Source organism: Daldinia vernicosa, assembly GCF_022497035.1.
Source record: "Daldinia vernicosa strain CBS 139.73 unplaced genomic scaffold F5Y00scaffold_55, whole genome shotgun sequence".
In the NCBI taxonomy this organism is placed as follows: domain Eukaryota; kingdom Fungi; phylum Ascomycota; class Sordariomycetes; order Xylariales; family Hypoxylaceae; genus Daldinia; species Daldinia vernicosa.
The window spans coordinates 128,063-149,881 of record NW_025953971.1 but is presented as its reverse complement, the minus strand read 5'-3'; the positions used below and the strand labels follow the sequence as shown (position 1 = coordinate 149,881).

The following is a 21,819-nucleotide window of genomic DNA, read 5'->3' as shown; positions in this document are numbered from 1 at the left end:
AGATATTGGGGTGTGTATAATACTTTGTAAGCACGGCCCCTTTTAGCCTACCTAACTTAAGGTACCTACCTGGTTAGGTAAGCAAATGACATGAACAGCTTGCAGTTGACGAGTCCCTCGTCTCAGTCCGCTTGCCTGTTGCCGACGACGACAAGCCGTACAACAGCACTTTCCCTACTTCATTTTTCAACTTTGACCTCTTTCCCTATTTATTAAGTCTAAACTTAGTAACTTCATTAATTTAATTAATTCCCTCTCCTTCTTTTTTCTTCTTCTAAACATACATCACAGTGCCCGTCTTGCAAGCATTACAATACCACACAATACAACAAGCTACGTGTCTGTTGCGGGAAATCCGTAATGGTTTTTATTTTTTTGTCTGCCTGATATGTTTTCACCCACCATCCTTTAAGTCTTGGACCTACGCGCAGCGAGGTGAATGCGAATGCACAACTTTATTTAGGATTTACTTCCCGCCCTCGTACTCCCTCTTTTCCCGCCTGATTACCGTCGCCTAGAGCGGCGTTTACACACCTCCGAGCCTTTCTCTAGCAGTCATAAATCGCCATGGCGTCCGACTTAACACCACCCCCAGCAAACTCTCCGGCTGACTCAAACTCCGAGACCTTTACCCTACAAATCCTATCGCCTTCTGTAGGCATACCGCAACCATTAGCGCTCCAGAAACTTCCCATAGGCACCACTGTTAAACAGCTAAAGGAGCGCATCCGCGATGTTGTTAGCACTAAACCTGCTGACCAGGCGCAACGTCTCATTCATCGAGGTCGTTTGTTAGCCCGTGATAACGAGACAATGACTGATATTTTCGGTCAGGAAGCGGTATGTGCCCAACCGTTAAATTCCAAGAGAGGGAAATTCGGCTGACAAGTCTTTCGATATAGCTGCGCTCTACGCATCACCAGACGTTACATCTAGTGTTACGAGATCTTTCTGATAGCCGACCAACGTCTACGCCAACTCCTCCAAACCAGAGCACTGCTTCGGGTCAACCCTCGGCTGGAGTGAACCCTCTTTCCCAGCACCAGCTGCATCCCAACGCTAATCCTTTTCAACCCGAGCCTCAGGCGCGCGCTGGAATCCCTCATTACCACGGCTTAGGCTTTGGTTCTCAAAGGGCTGTCCCTGGGATGCCGGCCTTTGGCCAACCAATGGTCCTTCCGCCTGGCCTTTCTCCGCAGCAGTATAACCAGTGGGTAAGAGCCCTGAATGCTCACGTAGGAGCTCGCGACCATAACCTGCGAACGGCTACTCCAGGGGCGCAAGACATACCTACTACCGGCGCAAGGGGAACGCCAGGAATGAGTACACCTGGAAGGATAGCTTCGCCGTTCCAGGCAGAGGTGACGCGTACCACAGTCAGCGAGAGAACCGATCCCAATGGATTACACTGGCGAATAACTTACAACGAAACGTTTGCGAATCCGCTACAGCGACCAGGAAATGTTTGGGGCTCTCAAGCACGCTCTGTTCCGAATGGGAGCCAGTTTCACGACAATGAAGCACAGGATACTCTGCGAGCTGCGGATACTAGCGCGGCAACTAGGGTTATGGCCGATGCTATGCGAAGGAATGCTAGCAGCTCTTCCCTAGCAAGTCTTGCAACCGGCCAAGCTCAGTATCCTATTCCGCCTGGGGTTACTACACCATTGATTCCATCTCGAGCGGGCAGCGCTACTGCTACACCAGATCCGTTTAGAGCAGCCGGCCAATCCAGAAGCCTACCTATACACCAAATTCAGACGGATTCGTCTCAAATCACGCCAGAGGTGTTTCTCCTATCTTCCCCCGATGGACCTCGTGCCTTGTTGCTCAATGGCAGCTTAGGGGCGTACTTCAGCTCTCCAACTCGAACCGTAAATCCACCTATGAGTGTACCATTTGCGCAGAGACAGTATCCACTTACATTTGCCAATGCTTTCCATCCGCAATATACCGTGCCGGTACCAGCGCCAACCCAACCGCAAATGCCTCCAGCCGGACAAGGACATAATGCTACTCAACTACAGCAACATCAGGCTCAACAACAGCATGGTCCACCTCAGCCCCTTCAGATGCCACATATAGGACATGCTGTAGCTCGTGCAGACAACCCACAAATCCAGGCTATTAGAATAGCTCATTTATGGCCGCATGTTTGGTTGGTCGCTCGTATTGGCTTCTTCATCTGGTTGTTCTCATCGCCAAGATCTAGCTGGTCTCGGTTTTTTTTCATGATTGGCGCCGCAGTCATCATGTTTCTCGCCCGCATTGGCCTTTTGAATCAACTGTGGGTCCCTTTCCGCCAACGCTTGGAGAACTTGATACCTCCAGTCGACGGCCACCAGGACGCGCGAGGCAGGGACGTCCAGGGCGGAAATGGTGCTATGGCAGATGGCGGACAACAGCAAAGAGAACTACATCCGGCTGATACGGCAGCCAGGCTAGTGCAGCAGCGACGTCATGCGAATGCCAACTGGTTGATGGACCAGGTTAGGAGGTTAGAACGTGCTGGTATTCTGTTCCTTGCTAGTATCGCTCCAGGAGTTGCCGAGCGGCATATCGCGCAAGTTGAATCCGAGGCGCGGGCTGAGCGTAGACGACGAGAGGAAACCGAAGCTGCCGCTGCAGCTGCGGCTCAGCAATCAGAGAGAGCAGGTGATGCAGAACAGGGCGGAGATAGTGATACCGCCACTGCCACTGCCACCGCCAGTGAAGAGTCAGGGGGTCAGGATCGATCGCCGGAAGGCGAGAGGGGTAACGAGAGACCACCTACTGTGGAAGAGCCGCTCATTGACATATGAACCCACTGGCGGGCACCAGTAATGCGATACTCCATCAAGAGGTGTGACATGATAAGAGCTGCAGAAGATGGCGGATATTTCACAAGACGTGATTCACGCGTCTTGCGATAAAATAAAGAAAAGAAGTTGGTCAAAATGACATTGGAGGGACCTCAGCTCAAAGTCGAGGCCGTTTTGTAGAATCTCCGAATAGCGGGTTTTGTGTACAGCGTGTATGTATGTACTTATGTATGTTTCTGGAGTTGGCGCTTGCGTGTGAGCGAGGGGGAACGTGTATCAATGAATAGCAACAGCCTGACGAGGGTCGAGGGCTGGCTGGATGGCTGGTTGTGCAATAAGAGACAGGCAAACAGACAGAAAGGCAGAATATGACGTGAGCGATCACGTCGAATAAGACTTTTTCTCCAGGACGGTTACTTCTTGTGTCTTTACGGTCTGAAGATGTGTATTATGATAGCTGGAATATGCTGTATGTGAAATCCGCCTCGTCTACGATTTCTCTTTAGGTCCGACTACGATACCTCATGGTTAGAGGGATGAAATATGTGTAGGTTCACAAATAACACGCCAATAAAACCGACTATCTCACCACCAAGTTAGTCAGTTAATCTACTCTACTCGACGTAGTCTATTTTAACTTAACCTACCCTCCCCCTCCCGTGATATTTCCTACATTCATAGCAAGCCCGAACAAACAAGAAAAGCGACGCGCAGAGCAAATCAGTAACGCAGTCATCAAAAAGTAAAAGTAACAATTCAATCGTATTGGTAACAGTACCCTAACACTGCTCCTTTAGCTCAGCTTGCTCAGTTAGTTAGCCGATAGCATTATCATGCCCACGGACCAGACGTATCTCCTATTCTCTATGTACACACTACATTTATAACCCGACAGCACCTCAAGCATTTCGGATAAACTACAGCCCCCTTATTTTCGGCCCTACTCGTCCGTGACGGCGGCGAATTTATCCAGCATGGCCTGCTGAACGGCCTCGTACTATAGATTAAGTTAGCATCGTATAACTCATTACGCACGTGAAATATCATCCCCGCCTAATAGGAACGGGCCCTTGTTTTTGAACTGGGTCACGTACCTTCTTACTAATAGCCTCCTTTCCCTCGCTCGGGAGCTCAAATTTGAGGCCTCGCAGCTGCGCCTGGAGGTCACTCGTAGCCTCACGAACCTTGGACCAGCTCTGGCCCTGTGCAACGGCCTTCTGCGCCTCGTCATGGAAGCCGACCATAAGCTTCATCATCCATTCCGTCTTCCAGATAGGGCAGAACTGGTCGTAATCCGAGTATCCGTTCTGTTGTAGGAAGTCCTCCTTTAGCAGTGTCGAAATGTCCAGCGTGATCTTGTCGGGGTCCGACAGCGCTGATTTACCGACCAACTGCACCACTTGGTCCAGCTCCTCCGAGTCTGATAGAAGCTGCTTGATACGGTCACGTAACCGCGGGAAGTCGGGGTAGTCCTTCTCGTACCACTTGTCCAGCGCGTTCGTGTACTTGCTGTATGACAACGACGTGTTGATGGATGGAAAGTGCTTCCGTTGCGCGAGTCTCTTGTCGAGACCCCAGAACACTTGGACGATACTGAGTGTCGAACTGGTAACGGGATCGGAGAAATCACCACCTGGAGGACTGACGGCACCGACGATGCTGATACTGCCCTCGCGCTCGGGGGAGCCTAGACAGCTCGTCCTTCCTGCACGCTCGTAGAAACTGGCCAGCTTGGCGGAAAGGTACGCAGGGAAACCTTGGTCAGCAGGCATTTCACCGAGACGGCCGGAAATTTCACGCAGGGCTTCGGCCCATCGAGATGACGAGTCAGCCATCATAGCCACGTTCATGCCCTGGTCACGGAAGTACTCGGCGACAGTGATACCCGTGTAGATGGAAGCTTCTCGGGCAGCGACGGGCATGTTAGAGGTATTGGCGATCAGGGTGGTTCGCTTCATGATAGGCTCCCTGCGGCCCTCAACCTCGATAGATAGCTCGGGGAAATCCTTCAAGACTTCAGCCATCTCGTTACCGCGCTCACCACATCCGACGTACACGATGATGTCGCTGTTGGAAAACTTAGAGACGGACTGCGAAATGACAGTCTTGCCACAACCAAAAGCACCGGGGATAGCCACAGTACCGCCTTGTACACTAGGGAAAAGGGCATCCAAAACTCGCTGACCAACAATGAAAGGGCTGTTGGCGGAGAGCTTCTCGGTCGTTGGCCGCGGGACACGGACGGGCCAGGTTTGCATCATGCCATACTCGGTCTTGGTGCCATTGAACTCGACCTCGAGAATCTTCTCGTCCACGGTATATTCACCCTTTCCAGCGATTCTGGTGATAGTTCCTCTTGCTCGTGGCGGAAGTAGGATCTTGTGTACCTTAATGAAAGAGTTCTCAAGGACGGTCCCCCAGACGTCACCACCGGAGATGTGGTCGCCCACCTTCAAGGTAGGTGTAAACTCCCACTTCTTAGTTCGGTCGAGAGCAGGCACAGCAATACCGCGAGGGATGTAGATGCTGTCAGACTGTTGGGCGATCTTCTCGAGAGGTCGTTGAATTCCATCGTAGATGTTGTGTAATAAGCCGGGACCGAGTTCGACGGAAAGAGGTCTACCGGTTCTATGGACGGGGTCGCCCACAGTTATACCAGCTACGCTTTAATATCAGTTCTACATCATCTTGCTTGGCATTGGGTATGCGGGATGCTTGGGTGGCACGCACCGGTTTCTTCGTAAACTTGGATGGTGGCTTGGTCACCATTGATTCGAATGACTTCACCGACTAAGTTATCGTGACCGACTCTTACGAGCTCGTACATGGCAACTCCGATCATATCCTCGGCCACTATGACGGGTCTAGTTAGGTAATACGTTAGCTTTGTGATCGGAGGTTATAAGTAGACATGGTGCATCGTTTACGAACCCGGATACGGAGTAGATCTTGCCTGCACGTATACATAAGTGATCAGCTCTTCAGACGAATAACAAGGTATATAAACAGTAGAGCTACGTACCACTATTGAGCGCATCTTCGCCATTTGTGGCTTTCTCTGACTATATGCACGAGAGACATTAGATATCTAAGTCATAAAGAGGTAGGGCAAGTCAAGTTAAGTTGCTTGCTTGCTTGCTTTGTTGCAAGTTTTACTACAGATTGGAGGTGGCGGGAGATAGCTAAGCTTACCGGAGCCATCTTGGGAGTCTCTTTCGGTGTAGGAAGCGACTCTGTAGCTGGAGAAACGGGCGAGATAGATATTGTAGGAGCTAGTAAGGGCGAAGCTGGGGGTGACGAGACCGGCGTCGATGTGGTGGAAGTTGAAGTTGAAGTTGTAATTGTAGTTGTAGTTGTGATGATGTTAGGAGTAGCAGTAGCTGGTGATAGCAGCGGGCTGGGCGGTAGTGGTTGGTTAGCAGCTTCAGCTATTAGACCTGTGGCTTTAGCGGCTCTAGCGGCTCTGCCAGGGCTATTAGTCTTAGAGCTGCCAGGTGACGCAGATTGCGCAGGGCTCGAGGTAGGTGTGACCGGTCTACTTGAACCCGGACTTGTACTTTGGCCGTGGTTTCCCCGCCGTTCGATCAGCTCCACTAAAGACTTTGAGCAACAATCCAGTGTCAGTAACGCGATTGCTCCATTGAGTAACGCCTAAGGGGGCTTCGTGCATATAGTAGTGTATGTACATACAGGCCGGGCCCGCAGCGTCGGTCGGAGGCCGAGCATGCAAACGCGTTATGCGGTGTAAACCGTCTAAACTTTCTAGGTGAGGAGTTGTCTTTGACGAGGTCAATGTTAGTCGGATCTGAAATATTGATGTAAACTCGACAAGGCTGCTTATGCCTTAGTTATAAGCGTACGTTGTATCCGGGAGATGTAGTTGATTACAAGTAATTACAACCGACACGAAGGAAGCCACAAGTATAAGTACAATACAAGAGGTAACCGCTAGGTACCTGGGCAGCCTCTCGACCGAAATTCCCCCGCTTTTAGAATTATACCCTTGCACCGATAAACAAATATTGCCTTGCACCTTGCAACAGCTCAACTTGCCGGTCCTTGTTTCTTCTCCTTGAATTACTTGAAATTATGATTGCTTGCTTGCTAGTCTTTATAGATTAAATGCACCTCGAGCCGCAATTGCATGCATTGTAATATATAATAAGCGTATGTCATATTATTCCTTAAGTCTCAAATGCCTTTAAAAACGAAGACTATAGTATTCACTATAAAGATACGTCTAAGAGCTAAGCATACGTAGACTTTTGTATTTTTCTAATTTATTACATATGTCATAAGATACCCGTTCCTACGAGCATCATATATAGTAGAACAATATTGATTTACTCTTCAAATAAATAATATCTTTAATGGTGACATATCATAGCTTATTGAACTCTAAAGGGTTATAACAACTGTGAAGCAACAGCTAAGTAGCAGGGCAAACTTCACCTAAACATATTTAACGATAAACTCAAATATGCAGACATACAGTTCTTTTAATCTCTTAATATCCTACAACCAATACAACGGAGCGGCGTTATCATGATACTCGTTACACTATAGTACAACCCAACAAATACCTACTCCCCCTCCCATTCCCAGTTTTCTCGCCTCTCCCAAACTAAAGATGGACCTGATCCAGCTTCTCCGAAACGCCATTGACACCGTTAGAACCATTGGCACCATCCACCCGATCCGGAATAACATCCCACGACTCATCCTCGCCCGCACCGCGCACCCACCGCGGTTCCGTCTGGAACGAGTCGACGACGAGGTGACTAATCCTCGCCCACATGTCCCCCTTGATCCTAGCCCAAGGCTTGTCCTCGTACTTCTCGCATAGATTTTGGGCGATGCTGACGGCGCGGAAGAGCTTGATGCCGTGACCTTCTTCTTCTAGGGCGTACATTAGAGGGAGTTGTTCTATTATATTAGAGTTTAGTTAGTGAATTTATGAAAATGTGCTTTTAAGCTGTGTATTGTAAATGCGTACCATCTACTGGAGCCAGTTTTCCAGCCCGCGGGACGTATGTGGCGATATTGTCGAGCTCAAGGGGCGGAGAGCCTCTGGCTGCGTACTGGACGAGGTCGAGTCGTATCTTCCACTCGAGGAGCCTCACTTTGGTTTCAATCGAGACCCAGTCCAGGCCATTCAAGATGATGTATATGGGGTTAATATTAATATGGTGCCTATTTGCCGTGAGTAAACCACATAAGTTACGAAGGGTGGGTAAGAAGACATACATGATGAAGAAGTCGAACTTGGGCTCCTTGCCAGGATGGAAAGCTGCGGAGGCACCTTCGTATAGGGCCGTGTGATACATCTCTGCATTTCTCTCGTCTAGCTCTTCCGGCTTGACCTTCACCTTGCTCGCTATCTCGACAATCTCGTCCCATGCTTTACCAAAGACGCCCTTACTAATTTTGGTTGGCTCATCTGTGCCATGGATGGATTTGGTGAGCTTTTCGTTCGTCTTGACTTCCTTTAATAGGCTCTCGATGCTTGGCATGGGTTCCGTATTTGATTTGGCAGTCTCTTCGGTCGTATATAGGAACTCCTTTAGGTCATCTTCATGGACAGCTGCTTGGGCCAGACCCATGGCGACTATGGCAGGCTGTTTCCACTCGATGCCGTACATTAGCTGGATTATGGGGTGAAGGAACCCTAATCTAAGTGTCAACATGTGATATCGACTGAAATTATGTCATTTATAGGGCTTACCAGCAACCATCCGAAGCAGCATGTCTTCACTTCTCTCGTCGCCCTTGAACATGTGTTCACTAAGTGCCTTCTCCCAGCCTAGCTTGTCGATCTCACTTTGATAAAAGGCCAGGAACTCGTTATAATATCTTCACCTAGGATGTCAGCTGATATATTGGAAATAGTTTAGAGATAACTGGAATGGCAGTTTCTAGTTTCCTTAACTTTGACAATAGATGCCAGGAGTCCAGATGAATGAAGGGATGTCCATCCTCAAGTTTGACTTACCTGCGATTACCAAGATACTTCTTAGCTTTCTCCCAGTCTCCGAGCTCTTCGACAACATTCTCACGGATCTTGTGAGCTGGCCTTTGGTACGTCTTATTCACATCGAAGCCTTTCTTCAGAAGCTCGGGAGAGGCCCCTGTGCCGTATAAGGCTAGGATATGATGACTTATACTGAAGAATAGGTCAGCACTTCCGTCTAAGTCTCGAAATATACGACGGGAACTTACTGATTATGGTATCCCTCATCATTGAAGAACACATAATGTTTCTAAACCTCGGATTAGAGCTGTGTTTCTTTTAACCACTAGAGCTCGACCTACCTCGAGGTCCTCCTGCAACAGTTCAGTAGCCTTCTTTGCCGAGGCTTCATTCTGTTGAATCTTCCATAGCCCAGTATTGTCGGGTGTGATTTGGATAGTGTGTGCCGTTGCCATAGTTACTAAATTCCTATAGGTTGAAAGCTTGAAGAATTTTATATTGCTTCGAGCAACTCGCAGAGGGAAAGCAGAAAAGCTCATGGGTTCTTCCCCTTATATATCTTATACTTCAGACCCATGCCAAGCCTCGCCCACCACAACTCGGCCTTTTATATGATGACAAATCTTATAAATAATAGGCAACTGGTGGTTGGATGGAAGTTGCGGAGAAGGGGTTTGCCTGTTACAAGATGGTGTATGTGCAATGGTGACGAGGTCACGATAAGTCCGGGGCATCCAGCATGGATGGGCAATAGCCCCGTCTTGGTAACTAATACAACGCGGATAGAGCGAGCGCGAAAGGTCAACTGCTTATAAACCGTGCATCAACTTAGCAGCTTTCGGCTTCCGCATAGCAGGCGAACTGGTCCCGAATCGGAAGTTAGACTTTACCTATCCGGGATTAGGTATGCAGCTATTGCCGAAAGTCATGCATATATGTGACATCATCCGCATGATTTTGCAACGTTATGCAATATCCTACTTTTACGTATTGGAACTTTTGCCGCCTCTCATAGGAACTTTTGGTTTAAGAGAGTTTAAAGACGAGTACGAGCTTAACTTCTTAAGGTAATGAAGCTAGGTACTAGGGTTATAAGTGTAGGCGAATTAATAAGCATAGGTAACTATAGACCGCCAACATAGGACGTGAACACGATGGACCATGGTAACATTTCTCTGCTTACAAACATAAACAGCCTGGGCATAGATATTATGACTCATATCTTGGTAGGAGATGTGTCTAACCTAAATGATTAAGTGTTAATCACAAGCTCATATACCAAATAGTATGTTTCAACTGTTTGATCGAGATTCTATGATATTCAGGGGGTCGGTGTATCCTCTTGTATTCCCATATATCAAGTCTATAGTACCGTAGTAGTGCCATTGAGCTTTAAAGGTTTGTATCCGTATCTGTTGTGGATGAACTCGGGATGTTTATATATTCTACAACTCTATTACAGGTATCTATATTAGTTAGTATTAGTTAGTTAGATTGTTCCATATCCTGGGGATATGGTTCCCTAAACAATACAAACCTAGGTAGCTATATAAACCAGCCTTTGTAAGTAGGAAATAATACAATTATCTAACATCTTTGTCGATAGAAGAGGCCGAAGGACGATGTCAGAAACGGTTGTCCATTCTTATAGTATTTTATACAACTCCCATCTCGCTGTAGACACCGGTATCTACCCAACCACCTACGAGTAAACACAACAAACGTAAATACACTAAAAGTCCGCAAAGCAGACATGGCAGCAGTAAGGACCAAAAGCGCTGTGTTGCCTTGTTACCACCATAATCGTCCTAGCAACAAAGGCCATACATACGTACACGCCGTTGCCGATCAACACCAGTGATATTCACCTGTGGGACTGCAAGGAAACTACGTCTTTGGAATCCTGTATTATCATGTACCACTTGCTACGCTGCCATACTTCTTATTTTACCAGTTCGCGTCGTATTTTCTCTCATCGGCGATACCAAGCTAATTAGAGAACCTCTTCCCACCTTCCAATTACATTTCTATTCCCAGTAGCCCACCATGTGTAAACAATACCACTACCACTCCGAATGCTTTACCACCAACTGCCACTCCATCCTCGGTTCTAGGAAGCGCAACCGGTACTGCCGCGAAGCTCTCAAAGCTAGGCGTCTCGGGCGTTGCTCAACAGGCGTCCAAATCGCGGGTGTTTTCCGCGTCGTGGAGTCGACAGCGTGTTGCGAAGCCTGCAAGCAGCAAGCCAAGACAAACCGCCAACACGAACAGCAGAACGAACAGCAGGTCCTAGACCAGAGCAGCAGCAGCAGCAGCAGCAGCAGCAGTGACCAGGAGAAAAACGCTAACATCGAGATCCTTGGCTTCGTCGCAATGCCTAAGGCTAAGCCCAAACCCCCGTCCCAACCTCCCATCCCAGCCCAATCTGAACCCCTACCAAAAAGCAAGGGCAAGACCAAGAACAGCAACCAAGACCTATTCGACACAGTCTTCGCAGCCGCCCTAGCAGACATGGAAATCGCCTTTAACAACGCGACTTCGGATACCGCCACCACCAAACCAGGCACCAGCGACACCAACGAGGAAGCATAGAACGCCTCTCGCGAAGTCCTCGTCCCCCAAACTCCGGAGAAGAAGACGTCAACCACCACCAAGCGCGGCCGAAAGCACCGCAGCAAACCCCAAGATCACAGCCAGGATAAGCCTCCCGTCGACGACGCCGAGCGCTATCCCTACGGCTTCAGCCCAACGCCGACCGAGGGCAAGTACGTCTGCGAGTATAGGCGCGAAGACGAGTCTGACTAAGATGGTTATCATGATGTATAAATGAATGAACGAAACATACGTCCAGGTTACTTTATCATCTGCTTTTGGCTTGTCGCGACTGTATGTCATCATCGACCGACTGTACGGCCACCGAGTAAGTAAGTAGAAAGAAGAAGCGCATCATAGCCCTTTTGGTACATCGCTAACGAAGCGTCGCAAAGGGAACGAACGAACTGCGAACTGCCTATTGTGTTATGGATGAAGATTGCGTAGGCTCCGATCTTCGTGGAGGTTTATAAGGCCGTGGATTTCTTAGCAGTGGCAGACTACGTACTGTTGTAATAGGGGAATAGGAATAGGGACGTTTAATATAAACAAGTCTTGTTCGCTCTCGCCTACCGTCCCCCTTCCTTTTCGTGAGTAGTGCTCGTTCCTAGTAAACTACCTAACCTAGATGAGGGTTATTCTTACTTTATCCTCATCCGTAGCCTCCCGCACGTGTTCGGTTAGATTGGGTTCAGTATCTGGATCGATCCAACATACACCAATGCGTCTATAACAGTCCGCTTCCTCTTTACAAAGGCGTACCAGTAAGCCCCATATCATATTTTTTATCCGTTGATCAACGACAAGTATAATATATGCCTGATGCCAATAATCGACTGTTTCTATACAGTCTAGATGTAGGGCTCTCGGACGAAACCCCAATCTTGGGTTTATTGGCGTTATGAATCTTGTTACGCTATGCTTGCCGCTATTTGCTGCAATGTCTGGCTCGATCTTGTAAAGGAGACATCGTAGTTTTAAGTAAGATGCCCTATGGCTATTAACAGCACCTTGTTTGGCAGCCGTATGCCCATCATGGGCCTCGTCAACATTGATTAGGACACGGTCCTGAGGGTGTGGGATAGCGTCAAAATAAACTTGTCTGTCAAAGCTAGCCCAGCTCCACGAAGGACCGCAGTCATACGAGGGTGGCACATCGGACATCCTAGTCCACCAAAGAAGCATCCACGGAAGCTGCGAGCGCCATAGGCCTGCGACGTAAATATCCATATCTTTAAGAGCCTCCTGGACTCGAGACGCAATCCCAAAGATTGCTATTAACTTGTCGGTTTTATATGTCAATTCTAGAGTTGAATACTCGGAGATTATGGTCATCCAGTCCAGGAATAGGTCGCGTCTCAAGAGCTCGATCTTCTCGTCTATGTTGAATCTTTCAAGATGTGCTAATGTCCTCTCAAATCTAGGTACGTCACTATATATGGAAAAAGGTGACTCCTTGGGATAACTAATAAAACTACCTGGGAACGGATCATGCCTCGTTTCAGAAAATCTTAACCTAGACATTTCTGATAATGTAAGATTTAGGCTTGTTAGATTCATAGCTAAGGGAGCTCGGCGCTCGTCAAAATCGACGTAAGGTTCGAAAATGAAAGGAAATGTTTCGCATGCAGTTGTTTGGTTGCATTCCCAAAGCAGTTGGTCTTTGGCGCAATGGATTTGTCGCGGTGATAGTGCGCGTTCTTGAAAAACCCAGGCTCGCTTGTTTAGTGGTGCTTCCTCGACATTCCTACCCCAGAATCTTCGGGAACTGATGAGGTATCTCTTTGTGATAGGGTTCTCTTCTACCCCCCCTATTCGTAGTATAATTTCTAGGGGAGAAACTATAGTAGGATCCCGGGAGTAGAAACAGCCTTCGGTTGGTCCTTCAGCTGCTGTCGCTGCGATATTGCACTTTGAATGTCGATATACGTCGACCATAGCTTTGCTCTCATGTATCCAGTCGTCCTCAGAGCCTTGGATAATGCATAACGAATCAATCCATAGGTAGTCGTTATGAAGAAACCGCGATAGACGGACAGCGTCTCGGAATGTCTTGGGGAGTTCTCTGTATAAAAATCCATTCTTTAGTCGATCTTCATAAGTCTCGCTCGTGAGCTTCAGCATCTCGAAAGCGATAATACCCCAACAGTGACTAAGTGTCATGTAACCCCCTTTAGGTGGCTTGTCTTGTGTTAAGTGAAGTTGTATATTTAGGGAGCTGAGATCTTCATCGGTGAGATATCCATTAGGAAGATGGCCGATATACAAAAGCCTCGTCGGATACCATGGGTAGGGGCGGAAGCTGTTGCATCTGCCATGGTGATTTATGCAGTTCTCTATCCAAGAATCACATAGTTTCCATGCCGTTTCGTTATCCGTTGAATGCGGGGGCGTATAACTTAGGTCGTGGTATGTTTGTATGGATGTTAACTCCTCACGTACCCTCTGTCGGCCTGTCAAGAGAGCGAATCGAATATGTTAGTCGCACCGTTGGCCACACACTTAGGTCGACTCAAGATAGCTTACGCGAAGTGCCAGGGTAAGAAATGGTTTCGTGCAGTTTTGCATACATTCGTATAGAGTAAGCCGTCGTTATAGACTTTAAAAATATCGCAAATGAGGAACCCCGGTTTTGTGCTGCGCTGAGCATCGTCTCATTCCAAACTTCCGTCTCGGGGTCTCTATATAATCTTAAGCTTTCAATCAAGCGTGGCCGTCTTGCGCTGATGGCTGATGGAACCTTTCTTACATGATATCATGTCTTATTACAATGCAGAGCTGGCAACCGGATCTGGCTGATTTGTGTATATTATGATAATACTCAGATGCCACATTTCCGGTACCATTAAGTTGATCAAAGTTCAATTCAACATTAGAAAGGAACTCGTTGCAATAACTGCAAAGTTTTGGCCCGAATCTGCTTGCAAAGACGTTGCCTTCGTGACTACTTGCTGACGAATTAGACATTGTGCCTACTGACTTTCCCCGAGATCGCATCAACTTAACAGGCGCCAGAGAAGGTTTAAAAGGGGCTTAAGTAAGGTGTATTAAGATGAAATGGTGCTGAATAGAAGCTGATGCCTAAATTCCCGATCCAGAGGAAACCCGTCACTATATAAGACTTTCATAGGCGCCGTGCGGCTACATAGGTACTACATCAAATACTACCCTACAGGGTGTTGGTTATCTAAAAAGAATCCTCAAGCTTACTATAACTAACGGCATAGTGTACCAAGTTTAAGCATCGAACGGTTATAAAAATGGGACGCTTTTTGAAATGGAACAATAATTCAAAACTAACACAGAAATACGACGAAATGGATATATCAAGCGAGCGTACTACTCAGAATTTATCAAATCCAGCTTACCTAGCTGCCTTAGGTAGCCTTGATGAACAATACACCTAGTTACAAGATATTGCATTCTAGTATAAAAAAGCTGGTGCTGCAACGTAACACATCGTCCCTCAAAACAATCACCACTGATAAAACACATCAACTCAACATTTCATAATATATTAACAAGATAAAACCGTCCTATACGACAAGAATAAAAAAGATAAAAAAGTGTAAAAATGGTATGAATCATAACGCTATAAATCCCCTCGTAGCCCCATATCCCAACACGCATGCCTACGTGACGTCCCAGTATGCCTTGCCATCCATGCCGGCGCCTACCCAGGCGCTTTGGGGGAAGACAGGGGCTGCGGTTCTCCGCCCGATGTTGTCCGACCTACCTATATGTATGTCGGCGCCGTCGCGTCTCATATCTTCCGAGACACGCGCAGGCGGAGTCACCCTGCCCCTATCATGCATGGCATGTCTGCCTGCCCCATTCCCATTGTGGACCCCTTATTTGGAATTTTATGATTTTCTCAATTTTACTCGGTTTAGCAATAGCGTCATTTTTTTCACGCCTGAGATTCGCCTTCCCAGAACCAGTATCTATTTTGCGTGTTAGCTTCGTATGCAACCGGACAAATAAATGTCATGGAAAGGGGTTGGAACATACTGTGCTGCGTATTGCACCTCAAATGCCGCTGGCTGTCCCTGACACGTGGCTGGCGCGCTGCCACCTGCGGTCTCGATGCGGTAGACCTCCTGCAAGTTGCCTGTGGAGCCGGATTGGGTCTTGAGGCGGAGCCATGGGACGGCCTTCTCGCCTTGTTGGCCCTTAGGCGCGTCAGCAGGTGCGTTGGTCTGGCTGTCCTTGGTGCAGCTTGCTTCGCCGATCTGGCTCTGAGTCGTGTCGAGGTTGAAAAAGGGCGTCGTAGTGTTTTTGAAGAAGTGCTTGCCGGAGATGATCAGGTTCGTGGGACCCATGCGCACGTCCTCCTGCGCCGTGAGGTTGAACTGGAGAGCAAGCTTGGGCAGGAGATTCAATAGATCCGGGTACGCGGAGGCGACGCAGCTCGCGTTGAAGAGTGTGGCTACGGCACCGTCGGCGACGGGAACGGCGGTGGCGTTAGTTGTGTCGCAGGTGTAGTTCTGCGTTCCACGGCCGATAGCTACGTGCTTTAAGATTAAACCGGCAGACGGAGGAGACAGTGGCTCAGGGGCTGAAGATAATGTTAGTTACAATTCTTATAATACTTGGATAGGGAAATAGTGACGAACCTGTAGCCATCTGTGCCTTTGAGATATCACAAACTGGGGCTGACGACATGTATTTCCCTATCTCAACCTTCTGTGCCAACATATTGAAGTACTCGGATACGGTCTCGAGCCCGTCAGGCTTGGCGGCATTCCAGTTGAATGTGGGCCATGTCGGGGCAGCGATGACACTCGAAGCACCGAGTAACGAGACTAATAATGTCGAGACGTACATCTTGATAGATTTGAGGCTGATGATATATGAGGAAGATTATAGGATATTGGTTCGTAGTCGAATTGATGTGGTTTCTTGTTTGAGATCTCAAAGTAGTCTTGGTCGTGATATGCGTAGACTAATAAGAAATAGGAAACCCAAAAGAAACCGACCCAGATATAATAGATAGATAGATAGATTGAGGTAGATGAGATAGACAGATGAAGTCACAAGGAAATAAAAGAAATACTAAGGAGATAATAGAAAAACGTAAAAGGAAATGATCTCCAAGAGGAGAAAGAGATATATAGGATAAAAGCTTGAGGATGGTATATACAACGGTTCATCATATTCGGGAGCGGGACGAGATGGGGTTTATTAAATTCTAGACTGCATACATACAGAGAGCGGAAGAACGGCCGTCTGGCTGGCTAGTTCAGGTGCCACGCCCTACCCCAGTCCAGCGGCACGACAGCGTGGGACCCTGAACGGATCCCAAATTAAGAATCTGGGTAGCATACCTGTAGGCAGACCGGGGTGCCTCGAGAATTCTGATCGTTGAAGAATGGCCGTCTGCCTATGATTCCGCGGTAGTGGACGAAGCCGGACGGCGGTAGACGCAAGGAGGGTGGGATTGTATTTTAGGATATCCCTGCCGTCGATTCAACATGGGACTCTGAATGGAGAGCCAAGCGATCTGCAGCTAGGGACGGCTGGCAGGGGTGCCGAGCTCTCACCCCGCCATCTGACTGGCTGGAAGGGCTGTCCAAGCTACCGTGTAAGCGCCAGGGCCGCCTCTTCTTCGGCCAGCTTATTACGCTCGGTGGTTGGTGTAGCCTTGAGAGAAATGAGAACGAGGGCGGCACCGGCAAAACACGTTATGTTTGAAGCAACCAGAGTCAATTCAAATTAGACAAAAGATTGACTGTGGATAGTGAGGAAAGTCGTGTTTTGCAAGGCAGATTATGGATACGAGAAACAAGATCTAGTAACTATGTAACCTGGGTATGTACTGAATGATCTATGTCCTTTCTCTAGTCATGCTGATGGAAGTTATTTGTTATCGAGCACCACTGAGGCGCGGGTTGTTTTAATCCCATGAATTACGTGACGAGACTGGAAGGTAGGCATCTATCTAGGATAACATCTAGATAGCTATAATTCCAGCAGCTGATCGTGACGCCAGCAAGCAAGGCACAGCTAGGTCAAGTATTAGCTTAGGTAACCTCGTGTATAAGTGAAGCACAGGATACTCAAAATAAGCTAATATGACCCTCGCAGCTGGTCATGATTCCAATGTTGTACCTAAAGATCTCGAAATCTGGGAACTTCTAGATCCGGCTGGGTGTGCAGTTTGACCGTGACTCTAAGATCGACCTAGAACTTCAGTCAGTGCTGAGGCATACTGACCTCTCATTGGTGGACTTAGTGCAGAACGAAGGAAAAGAAGCTTTGTAGGGATAGATCTTGGTTGTGCAAACGCCCATCAGATCATACTACGTAGCACTCTGGGATCTTTTGTCCATGTAAAGGTCTAAGTGAGTGGACAGGGTCAAAAGAAACAAGGGAGTAATTAGCCCTCGAAGAAGGTGGGTTAATTTAGAACAAAAGACCACTAAGATGGTTCCGGGCTAATTCGACATGGGTTAGTCGCTGTTGCTATTTCTAGCAACAAGCGCGCTAGCGAATCGTTTGTGGCCAGACCCGAACCCAAACCCAAAAATAAACATAATTAGCTTTTTCTTTCCCCTCGCTTAAGTGGAGATATCCATACCCGTTCTGGCCAATTTGCCCAAAAATTTACACATTTACCAATCACAACGCCGCCCGCTTTCTTCATTCTCGGCTGTCCAAGTCGAGCTACCGACTGGCTGTTTGCATTACACTACGGGCAAATTTCGATTATGTATTCGCATGCAATGCTACCCTTACCCGCTCGCACATCGCAAATTAGCTTCTTATTACCCGTCTGCTAATCTCGCCTCGTCCCAGGTCGACTGCTGAATGGAGAAGGCGTCTCGCTCGTCCGACGGAGATAGTGTCCGGACGCATACATATATTGATAGTGTATCGATATCAGGTATTCTACCTGCCCCTCTCTCTGCCTGTCTGTCTTACATAGCTAGGTTTCTAGCGAAGCAAGCCTCCCGACCTCGTCCCGTCTGTTGTGCTACTTTATCAAGTTTCGGGTGTGGGTTGCAGCCGCGGTCAATGAAGAAACTTATCTTTTCTAATTCGTTGTTCGCCTACGGTAAACGTTGAACATGTGTGTATGCGCAGTATAATCTACATTTGTACGCGTATGACCCCGCGCCAAGTATGCCATGGAAATCTTGGAGGGTAAGCTGGTGGTCAGTAATAGGTTGGTCACTCAAGTATGGTGTTTGCTGAGTAGCTGAAGATGTGTGTTGCCAACCGTTGAAATTAAAGAACTCCCGCCAATCAGCGTAGATCGTACTCTATTAGTCAAGGCCTTACCGGGGTTTGTCTTCGGCGGGCCGCTTACAGATTGCGTGCATAGTATCCAACGTGGCGGCTCGAGATAATGACAAGTTAGATCCTGGCTCTCTCTTGTGACATGGAACGAATGAAGGTTCGTCTATAGATAAGCAACTAGTGCTGAGAATGGCCCTTGTGATCTTCTTGCACTGCATGCTTTTCTGACACTATAGAAGGACTGCTTGCTCCGATTACCTTATTTCAATGTAGAGGTGTTATGGTGTCCGGTTCATGTCTATGATGGTATCAAACGTTACTCGGAGATGTAGATACACTGCATTGTTTCACTGCCTACCTACCTATACATTCAGATGGTGGTGAACTATTCAAGACGAGATAGGCTGGTATTGGATGTATTGCGCGTGCCGTATAAACAAAGATCGGCTAGTAATGATACAATAGATGTATCCTGCGGACGTAATCATCAGTGCCCATTGAAACCCTCTTCCTGCCAATCCCCGGCATGAGCGGCCTGTCCTCTCCCACCACTATTACCGCCAGCTGCCCCTCCCGCTACTGCGGCGGCGGCTATACCCTGGCTAAGATTGCTCGAATGCTTCTCGACGTCTGTCGCACCGAGCCAGTACAGCGAGAAAAATACTAGGATGTGTAATGCGACACAGTACGCTGCAAATAGGTTCCTGCTCGTTCGCGAGGCTAACACCATCCGCGTCACCGAATACACTACCCTCTCCGGGAAACTCATCCGTTTGTAAGCTCTTGCTGACTCGCGCCCTCTGAACGCCGCAAACGGCGAAATATTGGACTCATACGCCTGTTTATACCGGTCTAACGCAATACCGGGGTTTCCAGTCCCGCCCATAGCGACCACGGATGGATTAGGATTTGATGAGTACGCCGACGCCGACGACGTCGACGGCACATTGCGATTGTAAGTCGACACGTATCGTGTCTTTTCGTAGAGCTGAAGATTATCCTTCTGTAAGGCTGCGATCTCTTGGCGTAGCTGCGACACAGTACGATGACATTCTGACAACTCCCCTTCGAGTTGAGCGTTGCGTTTTTTAAAGCGATCACGTTGCGCGGTGATCATGGGCAAGATGCCCGAACCACCACCCATCGGCTCGCCCCCTGTCGTTCGAGGGTCGAAACCGGATATGATAGACGAGGTAGGCGATGTTCTTCCACCCCTCCTTCCGGGTGCTATAGACGGCGCGTATCTCGCGTACGTGCCAGCCACTGACGCTCCTGACGGGAACGCATTGTGTCCTTCCGACTGAAGGTTGGCTAGATCGTTTTCCAACTGTGCGTTAAGGTTCTGTGATCTCTCCAAGTCCGCATTTGTTCTTGACATTTCCTCTTGGAGGTTCTCTAGTCGGGTTTGAAGATCTTGATGAGAAACCCGTAAGATAGTTAATTCGTCACTTAGCTTCTTATTCCTGGCTAATAGCAACTGTTCCAGGGTGTCACCTTTCCCTTTGGGTGCGGAGCCGTTTGATTCCGAAGCAGCTAGCATATCGTCGTCATCACCCGTCGCGAATTCGATGCTTTTGAGGACCTCTAGTTCTTGCTTGATATCATCGTAGTCGTTCCACTTCTGTACCTTCGCTTTTAGAGTGTCGCGTTCCTCTTTCAAAAGACCAACTTCTCTTTCTAAGCCTCTAAGTTTGGTATCAACGTCCCTCTTAAAAGCCTCCTTTTCCACCCTCGCAGAGTCCAGCTTGCGAATTAGAGACGAATTTTCCGACCTCATGCGTATATACCCGGGGTCATCCTCCAAAATTGGTGCGTGGGCTGTGACTTGGGATTTGGATTGGGCGAGCTCCAGCCGTAACTGCTCATTTCGAGCCTCAACATCAGCTAGTCTGGCACTGGTTCGTTCTAGATCAGAATTGACCATTTCTAGCTCCGCATTCGTAACGTGACCGTAACTGCCCTCAGCGTCTGCATCTTCGGATCCCTTGAGGCGTTGGTTCACCTCGTAACTGGCCTTGATTTCATTCAGCAGTCTCTCCTGACTTTCAATCTTCTCCTCTAACGCCTTCTCCTTTGCTTCCCAGTTGTCCTTTTTCTCGTCTACGACCGCGATCCATGACTCCTCTACTTCTCTAACCTTAGTCTCGAGATTGCTTTCTAATTGCTTCCTGTTGGCGCTTTCTGATTGCAGCCTTGACTCCGTCTCCTCAAGCTGTGATGTAAGCTTGGCGACGCTTTCCTGTAAGTGTTGGTTTTCGTCGGTAAGCTTAGGTAAAGTGTCTTCGGCCACGAGCATAGAGTCGACCGATGCTTCCAACAAAGGATACGGATCGGGAGCATTTTCGAGGGCGGAGTAAACTTGTAAAAATGCAGAATTGGTTGACTTGGAATGGTTGGTGAGCAGATCTATAAATGTCTGGTACGCTTTTAAAAGGCCCTTGATCTCCGTCAATTTGGTCGCATCGTCTAGCTTTCTGAAATCTTTTGTCTTCTGGGCTAAATCCTTTCGTTGGACTGTGGAGTCGCGCTGGAAGGCTACGATGTCGGAAGCAGTATTGTCGAGAGTGGACATTAAAGAGCCCAAATCAATGTCTATTAAGGGTTAGGATCGAACATGACAGCACTAATATAGGTAGCAAAATAGGTAGCAAAGAATGCGTACTTCTCCATGCTGAAATAGCATGCTGGAATTGGTTTGTACCATCCTGGCTAGAAGTATCAGCCTGCTCATCGCCAGTGGGCTGGGGTGGTGGTAGTTGTCCGGCTTGCGGCGACTCGGACACGTTGGCCATGATTTTTCCTTTTCCTTTTCTTCTTCTCGACAAGGGGCAGATGTCGCTGCCACGGTTATCGAAGCATTAGATATGAACCAGTAGAAAAGGCTGATATACTATAAGAAGTTATGCGACGGACGACCGATGTTAAGTCGCGAGCGCCGAGCAGATGGTAGATTGGTCTAGAATAAGAATAGTTGTGAAGGTTGAACGTGTTCGTTCCATGTCTCGACGCACACTGCATCACTGCATCAGTGCATCTAGTAGATGCAAGTGCAGGGATTCGTAGGCTCGGCAACTTGGTTTGATTAGCGGATTTAGTGCTAGAAATAGACTATAATCCACTGTAGCTGCCTTTTCAGGTCCCTGAAGAGCTGGGCCATTGATGATTGGATAGGCACCTACAGGTATCTAATGCACTAACCTAGAAATTGTAGAT

The 21,819-nt window shown here is 48.1% G+C and overlaps 7 protein-coding genes across 7 annotated transcripts; 2 read left to right on the top strand and 5 right to left on the bottom strand.

Moving 5' to 3' along the window:
* The first annotated feature begins 49 nt into the window (after positions 1 to 49).
* Positions 50 to 3,211, top strand: F5Y00DRAFT_246132 (uncharacterized protein). Its single transcript, XM_048009089.1, has 2 exons — positions 50 to 840; positions 903 to 3,211. Exons 1-2 carry the CDS (start codon positions 568 to 570, stop codon positions 2,799 to 2,801), a joined length of 2,172 nt encoding a protein of 723 aa, XP_047861475.1. The 5' UTR covers positions 50 to 567; the 3' UTR covers positions 2,802 to 3,211.
* A 213-nt stretch (positions 3,212 to 3,424) lies between these two features.
* On the bottom strand, positions 3,425 to 6,725 carry F5Y00DRAFT_246128 (V-type ATPase). Its single transcript, XM_048009088.1, has 7 exons — positions 6,492 to 6,725; positions 5,994 to 6,401; positions 5,824 to 5,863; positions 5,733 to 5,754; positions 5,532 to 5,665; positions 3,896 to 5,460; positions 3,425 to 3,798 (listed from the first exon to the last, which is right to left on the bottom strand). The coding sequence occupies exons 1-7, from the start codon at positions 6,525 to 6,527 to the stop codon at positions 3,742 to 3,744; spliced, it is 2,262 nt and encodes a 753-aa protein (XP_047861474.1). The 5' UTR covers positions 6,528 to 6,725; the 3' UTR covers positions 3,425 to 3,741.
* Positions 6,726 to 7,425: 700 nt separating this feature from the next.
* F5Y00DRAFT_265496 (uncharacterized protein) lies at positions 7,426 to 9,227 on the bottom strand (the record flags this gene model as incomplete). Its single annotated transcript, XM_048011795.1, has 7 exons — positions 7,426 to 7,727; positions 7,798 to 7,994; positions 8,049 to 8,469; positions 8,527 to 8,654; positions 8,794 to 8,964; positions 9,021 to 9,061; positions 9,114 to 9,227. The coding sequence occupies 7 exons, from the start codon at positions 9,225 to 9,227 to the stop codon at positions 7,426 to 7,428; spliced, it is 1,374 nt and encodes a 457-aa protein (XP_047861473.1).
* An 875-nt stretch (positions 9,228 to 10,102) lies between these two features.
* Positions 10,103 to 11,645, top strand: F5Y00DRAFT_167255 (uncharacterized protein). Its single transcript, XM_048004802.1, has 2 exons — positions 10,103 to 10,313; positions 10,379 to 11,645. The coding sequence occupies exon 2, from the start codon at positions 10,819 to 10,821 to the stop codon at positions 11,362 to 11,364; it is 546 nt and encodes a 181-aa protein (XP_047861472.1). The 5' UTR covers positions 10,103 to 10,313; positions 10,379 to 10,818; the 3' UTR covers positions 11,365 to 11,645.
* Positions 11,646 to 11,829: 184 nt separating this feature from the next.
* On the bottom strand, positions 11,830 to 14,500 carry F5Y00DRAFT_167246 (heterokaryon incompatibility protein-domain-containing protein). The gene is made up of 3 exons (XM_048004801.1): positions 14,114 to 14,500; positions 13,891 to 14,045; positions 11,830 to 13,817 (listed from the first exon to the last, which is right to left on the bottom strand). The coding sequence occupies exons 1-3, from the start codon at positions 14,359 to 14,361 to the stop codon at positions 11,989 to 11,991; spliced, it is 2,232 nt and encodes a 743-aa protein (XP_047861471.1). The 5' UTR covers positions 14,362 to 14,500; the 3' UTR covers positions 11,830 to 11,988.
* Positions 14,501 to 14,702: 202 nt separating this feature from the next.
* On the bottom strand, positions 14,703 to 16,840 carry F5Y00DRAFT_246120 (uncharacterized protein). Its single transcript, XM_048009087.1, has 3 exons — positions 15,981 to 16,840; positions 15,376 to 15,922; positions 14,703 to 15,308 (listed from the first exon to the last, which is right to left on the bottom strand). Exons 1-3 carry the CDS (start codon positions 16,189 to 16,191, stop codon positions 15,275 to 15,277), a joined length of 792 nt encoding a protein of 263 aa, XP_047861470.1. The 5' UTR covers positions 16,192 to 16,840; the 3' UTR covers positions 14,703 to 15,274.
* Positions 16,841 to 18,926: 2,086 nt separating this feature from the next.
* Positions 18,927 to 21,611, bottom strand: F5Y00DRAFT_246118 (CASP C terminal-domain-containing protein). The gene is made up of 2 exons (XM_048009086.1): positions 21,269 to 21,611; positions 18,927 to 21,198 (listed from the first exon to the last, which is right to left on the bottom strand). The coding sequence occupies exons 1-2, from the start codon at positions 21,396 to 21,398 to the stop codon at positions 19,094 to 19,096; spliced, it is 2,235 nt and encodes a 744-aa protein (XP_047861469.1). The 5' UTR covers positions 21,399 to 21,611; the 3' UTR covers positions 18,927 to 19,093.
* Positions 21,612 to 21,819: the final 208 nt, after the last annotated feature.

Coding starts and splice junctions, on each gene's coding strand:
- F5Y00DRAFT_246120 (XM_048009087.1), bottom strand. CDS start 16,191: ATGTACGTCTCGACATTATTAGTCTCGTTACTCGGTGCTTCGAGTGTC. Junction 15,923..15,980: donor AAAGGCACAGATGGCTACAG/GTTCGTCACTAT, acceptor CATTATCTTCAG/CCCCTGAGCCACTGTCTCCT. Junction 15,309..15,375: donor GAGGTGCAATACGCAGCACA/GTATGTTCCAAC, acceptor CACGCAAAATAG/ATACTGGTTCTGGGAAGGCG.
- F5Y00DRAFT_167246 (XM_048004801.1), bottom strand. CDS start 14,361: ATGCGATCTCGGGGAAAGTCAGTAGGCACAATGTCTAATTCGTCAGCA. Junction 14,046..14,113: donor GTAATAAGACATGATATCAT/GTAAGAAAGGTT, acceptor AAGATTATATAG/AGACCCCGAGACGGAAGTTT. Junction 13,818..13,890: donor TTCTTACCCTGGCACTTCGC/GTAAGCTATCTT, acceptor CTCTCTTGACAG/GCCGACAGAGGGTACGTGAG.
- F5Y00DRAFT_246118 (XM_048009086.1), bottom strand. CDS start 21,398: ATGGCCAACGTGTCCGAGTCGCCGCAAGCCGGACAACTACCACCACCC. Junction 21,199..21,268: donor TGCTATTTCAGCATGGAGAA/GTACGCATTCTT, acceptor AACCCTTAATAG/ACATTGATTTGGGCTCTTTA.
- F5Y00DRAFT_246132 (XM_048009089.1), top strand. CDS start 568: ATGGCGTCCGACTTAACACCACCCCCAGCAAACTCTCCGGCTGACTCA. Junction 841..902: donor ATATTTTCGGTCAGGAAGCG/GTATGTGCCCAA, acceptor CTTTCGATATAG/CTGCGCTCTACGCATCACCA.
- F5Y00DRAFT_167255 (XM_048004802.1), top strand. CDS start 10,819: ATGTGTAAACAATACCACTACCACTCCGAATGCTTTACCACCAACTGC.
- F5Y00DRAFT_246128 (XM_048009088.1), bottom strand. CDS start 6,527: ATGCTCGGCCTCCGACCGACGCTGCGGGCCCGGCCT. Junction 5,864..5,993: donor AGACTCCCAAGATGGCTCCG/GTAAGCTTAGCT, acceptor TCGTGCATATAG/TCAGAGAAAGCCACAAATGG. Junction 5,666..5,732: donor AAGATCTACTCCGTATCCGG/GTTCGTAAACGA, acceptor TTACCTAACTAG/ACCCGTCATAGTGGCCGAGG.